This window comes from Eurypyga helias, unplaced genomic scaffold (genome assembly GCF_000690775.1).
Source record: "Eurypyga helias isolate BGI_N326 unplaced genomic scaffold, ASM69077v1 scaffold27988, whole genome shotgun sequence".
NCBI classification, from domain to species: domain Eukaryota; kingdom Metazoa; phylum Chordata; class Aves; order Eurypygiformes; family Eurypygidae; genus Eurypyga; species Eurypyga helias.
The window spans coordinates 413-11,247 of record NW_010265410.1 but is presented as its reverse complement, the minus strand read 5'-3'; the positions used below and the strand labels follow the sequence as shown (position 1 = coordinate 11,247).

Genomic DNA, 10,835 nt, shown 5'->3' with positions numbered 1-10,835 from the left:
CTGTTTGGGCGTTGAGCCACTCTCCCAGTCCCTTGCCCATTCCAGTGAAAGACAAGAGTACAGCTGGAACTGACAGAACCGCATAATGGGTTAGAGCTGCCAAGCCACAAGGCCACAGTTACTCCATGCAACCTCCCACAGACCTATAACAGGAGCTTTTTTAGACCAAGGGTAGCACAAACACGTGTGTCTCCCTGAACAGCTGAGTTCGGGTACAACTCTGCTAACATCAGTTTTGAATTAACACTAACTCGTGGCAGAGGGACAAGAACTAGCAGTGTCACACAACTGGTTAAGAAAGCTGGGAAAGGTTTCCATCGCCATTTACCTCTTGCTCGTCTCATCTCTCCCATCCCAAGTGCTCCTTCACTACTGGAATGTGGCAGTTCCTTGTGGATAGGTAGAGGTTCACAGTCCTGACTTCCATGCTGCTTCAGCACTGCCTCCAGGACAGCCATTTCTTGCTGAAGTTTTCTGAGGTTATTTTGCATGGCGTTCTTCTGCTGCAAGGGACACAGATTGTGCCAGCATTAGCCGACCTTGGACAGCAAGGTAATTGCGTTAAACGCCTGAAGACAGAGTTATCTTGCATTATATCATGGTATATAACTATATAATTCTATCATTACAGTTGAATTATATCAGGTATCATGGAAGGCACAAAGTTGGACGAGTATCAGCAGAGAACAGTTCTACAATTCATTCATTGTGGTCTTGGGAGTGATCCTGCAACACAAGGTTACAGGCACTCCGCAGCTTTCAGCTACTCACTTGTACCCTAGAACACAAACTACTTTCAGAATTCGGCACAAAAGCTCCCTCACCTGTGTAGACAGGATTTCCCCCTGCGAGAGCGGTCCGCATGAATCTTCCACATAACTCGTTTCGCTGTCGTATCCAGCCACTTCACCTTGACGGTGGAAGAAAATCAGTTAGAGCAAAGGCCACCCGACAAACCGTTACGCGCCATCTCCCACCACACAGACCTTTTAGCTGACTGTCAACCACAGCGGGAAAGCGGCAAGTTCGGAAAACGCCTCAGTTAAAAGCACAGACCCACCTTCTGTGAAGATTTCGAAGGACACGTGGCACGCCATGGCAAAGTAAACAGAACCCCGTGTTTCAACAGTGGTGACAGAGTCCGAAATATGTATGAAAGCCATAAAATAAGCACTACAGGATTCTACCGCCGACTTCAGCGTTTCACCTGGTGAAACCATTCAGGAACCTGCGACACTTTGCTGACACAGGCAACAGAGCTCACGTTCTGCTCAAAAACAAATCCCCATCAGTCTGCCCAGCCCATTCGTTTTTGCTCTCAAGGAACACTGGGAGAACTGAATTTTCACTGCGGGTTGTTTACGGGCAATCAATTCCTTTAGAAGGGAAGTGCCAGACAGAACAAAGTTCCCCCCCAACCACCAAAAATCTGGGTGCAACAACACCACAAAGAGCTGCAGAAATAGAACTCTTGGTTTGTACCTAGGTTTGCTCCCGTGTTTGGGTCTTCTTGGCAGTCATCTCTGACAGCGGGTCTGCTCCTCTTCAGCCCTCCGTTACCACTCCAAAGAGCTTCTTTACCCTCACTCACATTGCTCACTTGGGGGGACGTAGGAACTTGGATTAAAGGCTTCTTCAGCTCTTGTGCTCCATCAGCTGGTTCTTCAGAGGTGTTGGACTGGGACGAAAATAAGTTGACAGAGCATTCCGACTCCTGGCTCGGCGAAACACACCCACTGCTTAGGGCAGGCTCAGGCCCTTTCTGCCGAACGCTGTCGTCATGACGTCCATCGCGAGGCAACGTGCTGGAGCGCAGTGAAGGCTCTACGGCTGCTGTCCCTTGTTTGCTGACCTGCAAAGGTGTGCTTGCGGAGTCCCCAAACAACAGTGTCTGGAAACACGGGAAATCATCCTCGCTAGATTCCTCATCCGAAGATGGCAGTCTCTGCACTCTTCTTCGAGGTCTGGGCTTGGGGCTCACATTTCCACCGTGCAGCTCTTTCACCAGGGCACCATCACTTCTTTTAACAAACACAGCGGATCTCTCCCTCTGATCAGTTTCAGAAAAGCTGGTGTTCTCCTCGGTATCGCCATCAGAGCACAGCAAGCCATCAGGCGTTTCGGACAAACCCGTAAAATCACTCTTCCCTTTACAAGGTTCTTCTAGAGCCTCTGCAGCTAAACACTCGGGCGCCCCTGGGCCAGTTTGGGCTGCTTGGGCTTTGTTCCTTGTCACTGGTTTCCTTTCGCTTTCTCTGCCAACACCTTGGCCGCTGACCTCCACAGGACAAATCGTTGAGCCAGGCGGAAGATGCAGGGTTGGTCCTTTGCTGTCCACGACTCTGGCCTTTCCTGCTTCGTTGCTTTCTGAGCTGAAATGCCCTTCATCGACTGTGTTTAGATCAGTGCTTTGAAAAACCTGCCCCTCTGTTTTACTCCGATCACTCTGGCTTCTGCTACTTTCGACTGGATTCTGCCTCCACTCGCTGTCCATCCCCACGTCAGCTGACACTGTCTTTGCGTTTCCCTGCCCTCCTTTGCACGGTTGGTTTTTGTCCTCAGGCCCCGCAGTATCCATCCTTCCTGGTGCCAGATTCCCTCCACTTGCAACCTGGGAAACAGCTTCTCCATACTGCCCTGCGCGCACACATCCCCTGCTGCCAGCAGAGCCAGTCGCAGCACTAACGTGACCACATTCACCGCCCTGCAGCTTCTCCTCCTCACAAACCCCACTCAAGCTTTGGGCAGGCGGCTCCTCTTCTTGAAAGTTTTCTGGTTTGGAATGTTTGCTGTGATTATTTTCTACCGGATCAGCACGTATCTTTGGCGTTCCAGAAGCAGCATCTTCGATGGCACACGCCTTCATGGGAGCAGGGTAAAGACTAAATGATGCGCGTTTCGAGTGCCTAAATATGTTTCGCAGGTGCTGTGTGTCTAACTCGCTATCTTCAGCCTCCTTGCTGGGCCCCGAAGCTGCTGGCAGCTTTTCAGATGTGAAGTCCCCTGGAACATTGTGTGTGTCATCTGCGTTATCCTGGGGAAAAGCAGCACGTGATGCCGTCATCTCTGCGCTCGGGTGGGAGACGGTTCGCACAACAGGCACTGAAGGAGACTGTAGGGGGGAAGGGCTAGCCCATACTTCACCTTCTGGAGACGCCGCATCAGGTGTGAAGGCACCACTGCCTGAACGCTGACACGGAGGACTGAAGAGACCTTCTCCCGTTTTTGCAGTCCGAGATGAATTCTTTAGACTCATCTGTCTCTCATTTGCTTCCAGATCAACCTCCTTCAGATCAGGGAGTGGCTTGGAATGCCACAAACCCTGGGGCTCACTCAGGCCTTGGCATTCAGAAGTGTGAACTAACGCACTCCTCTGAACTCCAGAGGAAGAGCCTTCCTGATCCCTGGCATTTCTTTCTCCCTTAATTACACCTTTTCCTGTTCCTTTTGTCGTTTCTTCCGCAAGTAGCTGAAGCCTCCTGCTGCGCCTGACTTGCCTTTGCTCAGAATCCACTTTCCTTGGCTCTTCACTGCTCGGATAGCTGTCGATGCGCGACTCGGCTGGATCAGGGGACACATAGTTTCTGTCCACTACCAATTGCAGAGCACACATGGCTCTGGTAGACCGCCTACATTTTTTAGCTGCAGAAATTTTTTTAGTGCTTGTCTCATCACAGTTGTTTGGATCCAGCTCCCCAGCACAGTGCTTGCCTGCCACCTTTTCAGTAGCTTTTTTCCATATGGATCCTCCTCCTTCCTCAAGTTCTCCTAGTGTGTGATCCTCTCTATTCTCAGAGAGGCAACTCTCATGAACAGCAGAGCCTTCACCACCTCCAGGGCAGCAGTCAGCACTTGGAGGGCACCCACCTGCCTCTTCTGCACCTTTTGTCTTGATGAAATCCTCAGGCTGCAGGACCCTGGCAGTCTTCCTTTTGCGTTTCAGTCTGTCTTTGCTGGAACTACTCAAACACGTAGCAGCAGCCACACCTTCCTTCTTTGTGGTAGGTAAAGTCTCCCTCAAGATAACAGGGGGATTTGACTTCCTCTCTCTCTTGTACGTTTTCCCAAATATTTTGTCTTTGAGGCTATCTGCTGTTTGTTTTGACCATCTCTCATTTCCTTCAGCCACTGCAATTACCATGGAATATACCATAGGGTCAGTCTTTTCGGAGATACAGGAATCTTTATCTGATAAGCATGTCTCTCCTTCACCTGAAACATCAGTTGCTCCAGCAGAATCATCCTGGGAAGAATTAGAAGGCAGAATCTCATTGCTTTTTGAAAGCCACTCATTGACTTTCTGAATGCTTCGCTTCAGTCTCTTCCTAGAGACTTGATCCTGCGTAGCACAGTGGAGCGACTCTGGCTGAAGTAGTTTCTCCAGAGGAACTTCTTTTTCACGGAAAGAATCATTCTCAGGTTCACACATTTCCACAGCTTCCACACTTTGCACAACATGTGTTTCCTTGCTTTTACCCGACCTGGTCTCTGAGCTATCGTTCAAGTCTACTGCACTGAGTTTGCTCGGCACCTCCTTCTTCTGTATTCTTAAGGAAAGACGTGTCCCCCTTCCTTAAGGCACTGGCATCACCTATTTGGTCACACTGCTCGGTGAGTAGGTCCACAGCAAGATCATTTAAAGGAGAACTCTGGTACTCAGTCATATGCACTCGGCCAGGTTCGGCATGTTCAGTGCTGCTCCAGGCGCTTTTCTCGCTCAAGCCTTCCTTCAAGACACCACTTTCACCTGAAGATTTACAGGCATCATAAATTATTAAGCCCTATTTTACAGACACAAGAACAATGACAAGCTTAATGGCTACATTGTTTTAAAAGAACTGTTCTTATTAATTCCCCGCAACAGAATGTTACTGCACAAGTGCCTCCTCTAGAGAAAGAGGAGATGACATGGCATATGTTCATCCAACATCTTCTATGAATTCCCAGACTCTGCTCAACTCGTAGTACAGGGCTTAAGCAGACTAGAATATGTTTTGCACTTTGACCAAGCTACTTCTTTCCCTCCTGTTCTGTGCACAGAATATCCACAGCGTAAGTACCTAGTCTGCAGGTACCGTCTTGTGTTACCCTGCCATGAGCTGCAGGCCTCTACAGAACTACAACACGCAAGACCGTAAGCGTGTATATATTTAATCACCTGAGGTCAGGATGTTGTTTTGGTCTTTCTTTCAAGCTGAATTATTTTTGTCACCAGAATAACGAACACACCTACAACATTTGGTAGAATTGTTTCTTCAGCACCCAGCTTGTCAGGCTGTGCGTTGCAGGAACATTCGTCCCCATTCTCAGCACTCTTAAGCTCTTTGGACTTTTCTCGAGGTGACACCTGAAGTGCTTCTTTGTCTTCTAACCTGTTGGGAAGGGAAAGCATAGTACACGCTTTTCTCTTGAAGATCTAATGTCTGTGTAAGCAACAAAGAGGTTAGAAAACAGTTTTAAAGCATACTACATGACAGCCTGGTGGGACTCAGCCTCCCATTCTACCCTGATGCCCTCGAAGTTGACCATCACTTGCCAGCTTAAAGAATTCTATCAGTCCCATCCTAAGAAACTGAACCACAGGAATGAGCATACTGAACTGCTGTCATTGGAAGTTATGAATCCCTTACGCCCTTTTACTTACCCAGTAGTGCTTGCCTGCTTAAAATGCTCTTCAGATGAATCAGAGCCTAAAAACAAAAGCAGCTGTTACTCTGGTTGAAATGATTCCGAGCAAGATGTCTTGCCAGATTCAGTGGTTATCATCACAGAACATGCTTAGTTCTTTCTAGAGGTAGATGTTTTCAACATTTCTCAGATGAAATCAAGTTCAACTGTGCAATATTTCACCCAATTATAATGATTTCTATGTATTAATATCTACATGGCTCCAGCATAAAACTCTGTTTAAATACAGTGACTGGTAACACAGAGTTGCTGAGAGTTAATCAGTTAAGAGTGGGTATCTGATTTCTGAATGTACATGTGAACCAGCTGCTGGTACTTAGAATTCTGAACTGCAAGTCAGAGCAATATATTCACATATCTGTCTCAGATCCTTCGATCGGTCTTGGCAAAAACAATCAGGAAAGAGGCAGTGAATGTTATTCCTTAAAAGGAACAATTCTGTCCATGAAGGAACAGGGAGATGATAAACTACACACAGCATCTGTCTTGTTTCTTGCAGCAGTCTGCACCAGATAAAAAGGAAGTTCTGAAAAGCCTGAATAGACAGAAATAAATATTTTTTCTCAGTAAGATTTCATTCTTATCTCCGGTTAACTAGAGCCACGAGCACTGGTGACAAGGCTTAATATTCCTCAGAAACCAGTAGTTCTCATTCTTTCATGCAACTGTAACCTTTCCCACATCTGCGAGCATCTCCTCTCACTTGGATCTTGTGCACTGAGCCTTAAAGGTTACTGCAGTAGCGCCACTTCCTACAGCGTTATGCAGAAAACCTCTGATCTACCAACTTTGAGTTGTCCATCACTTGTCCCTTTGCTGTCATCCTGGGTGTTTGCAGAGAACTGGGTGTTTATAAAGCCTCAGAACTTCATCGCTTTTCGTTACTCTGCAAGCATTACACATCAGCTCAACTGGTGTGGAGCTACAACAGATCTTACCGAACTCTATATAGATCCCTTGCTCAGGGCCGCACTTCCGAGTGTTATTTCTTAGGGGACGCCTTCTGACCCTGGTATCTCTAAGTGGCATATCCACATCAGCTTCCTGCGGACAGCAGCACAGGAAGGAACGGTTACTTATAACAGGAGGTTATTTAAAAGAAAAAGCAGCAGTTATTTCAACTACAGCAGGGGCTGATGAATAGGAACAAAGTATTTAAATGGGCAGGCTCTATGCAAAAATGCAACACATGTAAATTATCATACTGCGAGCAGAAATGGAACGTGTCAATAGAAACAATTCGCATGCATTCAACAGCTCAAATCATTAACAGTTTTATCTTACATCCTGCCCAGCATCGAGCAGATGAGACGAGAAAAAACGTGCTGCAAGCAAGCCCATACGCAGAGCAACCGCCCTAGGCTGGCTCACGTCCTAAGAATTCTGAAGGCATATCCATGGCCTCACCACTAAACCAGTAAAAAGCCTGCCAACAGCTTGACACCTCATGAAACAAGGGGTGCGAAAAAGCTTTCAACCCTCGTTTCAGTAACAGATTATGGCAAATTATCTTTAAGTTCAGGTCACTTTATGCACAAAAGGTTTTAAAGGCAAGTTAGGAAGACAAAAGTATTTAGATGTCCTTGTCCGGAATGGCAGACACATCCCATCCAGCCCTAAACGATCCACAGAAGTAAAGTGGGAAAATAAGATACCACCGTGCAGTTTTCTTGTCCATTTTCTTTTGCACTTTTTGTCCTGTTTCTGAAGCCTTTACTTTGGATGACAGAACCTTCTTTACACAGGAACTCGGCAGCAGTGGCTTCTGCGGGTGGTTTAGGAAATTGGTGACTGTTTAAAACTGAAAAACATCAAGAGGGAAAAAAGCAACAACCTATTCTTACACCGATCATGACAAGAGTTGTATTAAGTAGCCCTGTGTAGCCTCCCTGCAGCCAGCACATACAGCTAAAACAAGTATCACAGAAACGTGATTAGTGGTCTGTTGTGCTTTTCAAGTATTAAGTAAAACCTTGATTTTGCCAAATAATCTTCCCAACCGATTTTGGTCACATGGATAATCTAGTGAGGCCAGGATGGAACACCAGTGACTTGAGAATGACCGAACGAGTCGAAAAGCATTTGAGAAGGAATTCTAGTTTTTACAGCACAATATGTCAAGAAAAAAACCAAACCCATACACCAACACCCGCCCCCAACAACAGCTTCTTGTTTCCCAAAGTACGAACAAGCACGCCTGACCCCTGAGCAAGCACTGGGTACAGAACAGACGACTGTGGCTTCCAAATAGATGTGCCCGAAGGGCACTCTGTCACAGCACTTGCCAGTTCAGGCTCTGACTGTCGAAGAAGGTAAAGCCGCAGGGCTGGGCGAGGTCAAGAGCAGGGCTTTGCCACAGCGGTGCAGACTGAGGATTACTCAATATATTCAGCCAGATTTGAGGAACTGAAAATAAGATCGGTCAGAGCCACCAACTGCAGAGTGAACACCCTGGCTGTTCAAGAGGCTACGGCAGGAAAACCTTGGGAACTTAATGGAACTAAACCCTAACGCTTCTACATCCAAGAAAACCCACTTTTGAGAATTCTCATCTTGCTGCCGCACAGTAAACAAGGTACTATGCAAATGATGACAACCTTACCCAAAAAAAGCAGGGGATACACATTCACAACACTTACGCTTTATTCCAGTGTCAAGCTCAAATGCCCGGATAGTTTCCAACAATCCTTCAATTAGTTGCTTAAATCTGGAATTTTCTTTCAGGCTTCTGAAATAACAACCACATGAGCTGTTTTCAGGTAAATATGTGAGTAAACTATTACTAGTTCTCCTAGAATTTAGGCTGAACACAAAAAAGGAGTAAAACTGCAAAGTGGAATCTGAGACGAGAAACTGCAGCCGGGGAATGACACCACACTTCCCCAAACCAACCATCACTACAGGAATTAAGATTACCACAAAGTGAAGATTTCCTGGTTTTCCTGACACAGGCTTAGCACAGAGAAGCTCGTTGTAACGGGCAATACTACAGCCTGCAGAAGCGTGCGTGCTGCCAAGCTAGCACGGTGTGATCACCTGGGAGGACGGTTACACTGAGAAGGGCCTAGAGAGCTGCGCCTGCAGAGACAGACTGCTTGCTCTTTGTGCTTTCAGTCTACTCGGACACGAAGCCAACGATTAACTTTCCCCATCCTCAAGCCCATGCGCAAAGGTGCATTACCTCTTGGTAACTTCAGCCTTACACAGCGGGCACTGGATCGCACCTTTTTTCTTTTTGCTGAGGAGTTTGAACATGCAGAACCTGGGAAAAAGAATCGACACGCTGGTAAGAAAAGGGAGGAGTTGATTTGCTTTAAAACTGAGCCTGGGCACACACCCCCAGACAGAAATCCTTCGTTAGCAAGCCAAATGTCCCGACGTTACAATGAATCAGTTGATCCCGTCTGATGCACTTGTGAAACGGCAGCGATCCCATACTCAGGATTCCCTTTTGCCCTAAAATGGCTACAGAGGCCGTTATCAAAGCCCAGCACCGAGGTGAAGCATCCACTGAAAGGGCAAGCGGAGTGGCCAAGCACTGCGATCACCAGTTCTCAAACCCACCTGCAGAATATGTGATCACATTTTGTTGCAACCGGCTCTTCTATCACATCCAGGCTACAAAAATGAAGGAAAACAAAACCACAGAAGTTACACAGAAAATAGGAGCAACAAAATAAGACACAGAAATAATCACTTTTCTGAACTTAAAAAAAAAGTCCTTGTGCGGAAGAGACGAGGGACACATTTAGCAGTTTTTCATTTGAGAACCAGGCCCAGAAACAAACACTGTCATTATGGGATGTATACAGATCTACCAGCTCTTCACAATCTTTGTCTGTCCCTTGCAAAAAGCATTTTTTGGAAACGCCATCTCAGCAGGGCAGGAAACGCTGGGTTGGAATACTCGGGTCTTTTCCAGTGCTGCCCTCCTGTGACCAAAGCGAAGCACAGTGTCGTTCTGCTGGGTCCAAGGACCCACTGGACTCTTACTCTGTTTGTATAAACCAAATGCACAGATGTGTCAACACAAATATTTCAGTTATTCTTCCCCCCCGCCAAAGTTCTCCATTCTGAACCCATTCCTGTCTAGCACAGTGTGAAAATGAACATTTAACTTTGTACTAGGGCTTTCAGAGGAGCTCTACCCAACTCACCTGTCCAACTCAACACAACCTACCTCAACCACACAATAAAAACAGATAAAAAGGCATTTTTGAAAATACTGCCCTAGTTTAGGTTACAGTGACTTACAACCCTAGATAGACAAGAAAGGTTTCCTATGCCACATAAGCACGTAGGAAGCCTCTTCTGCAGTTGCATTTGTTAGTATGCAGCTGCATACTACTGTCTACAACCCAGCAGTATGTAAGGAAGTTTAGAGAACGATTCCAATCAAACAGCCACAACAACTTGGATGAAAACAGGGGAAACACCCCCATTATTATTGTAGCATAGTCTAACTTGGGTTTTATTTTGCTCTAGGCACAAGAGCCAAAAGCAGCCTCAACACTACTGGGGCACGCATTACTCAGTCCCCAGTTTCATTCATTTGCATTTTGGGATGCTATCCTAACTGGATAAAGGACTGACATTTAGGCTGTAGAAAAGCAAACTTTACTAGAACATACGAGCAAAATACAAGTTCCAGCTTGCACTTTCTCGCTTGAGCCTTACAAAACATCAGTCTATTCAGCCTTAAAATACAATTGTTTTTCCTTTCTGAAAACTCATAGAACTGACAAAGCATTTAAAAAGAAAGGGAAAGAAACAGAAAACCAAAAGACTCAAACTGCACCAACACAGAATTCACGTTATTCTCCTGGCATACCATATTGGGCACTCCAAATTCTTCTGCATAGCAAAAAGCACATTTTGTACATCTCCAATCGCAGTCACTGAGAAGTCCATACCTCCTATCCCAAAATACTCTGCAGGGGAAAAGGAAAAAGCAATCAGCTTTGTTTCTTATCTGCTGCATCCCACAACCATGTTTTCCCCTGGATGGTTGCTGTAGCACGCTGAGCAGTGTCAAACGCTTGGCTGCTATTTCCCAAGCAGCTGTACAGCAGTGGTGTCACCGGTGAATGCCTACAGTCAAAACCTGCCCAGTCTCTTGTAGCCCAAGGAGGAAACAGAGGGTTCAC

The 10,835-nt window shown here is 46.4% G+C and overlaps 1 protein-coding gene across 1 annotated transcript; it reads right to left on the bottom strand.

Moving 5' to 3' along the window:
* Window positions 1-328: 328 nt before the first annotated feature.
* BRCA1 (breast cancer 1, early onset) lies at window positions 329-10,599 on the bottom strand (the record flags this gene model as incomplete). The annotated part of the gene is given in 12 exon segments (XM_010156741.1): window positions 329-503; window positions 825-910; window positions 1,483-4,508; window positions 4,510-4,747; window positions 5,230-5,372; window positions 5,645-5,690; window positions 6,627-6,732; window positions 7,344-7,489; window positions 8,328-8,416; window positions 8,870-8,950; window positions 9,253-9,306; window positions 10,520-10,599. Coding segments are annotated over 12 exon segments (4,270 nt in total), but the record flags the coding sequence as incomplete, so codon positions are not given.
* Window positions 10,600-10,835: the final 236 nt, after the last annotated feature.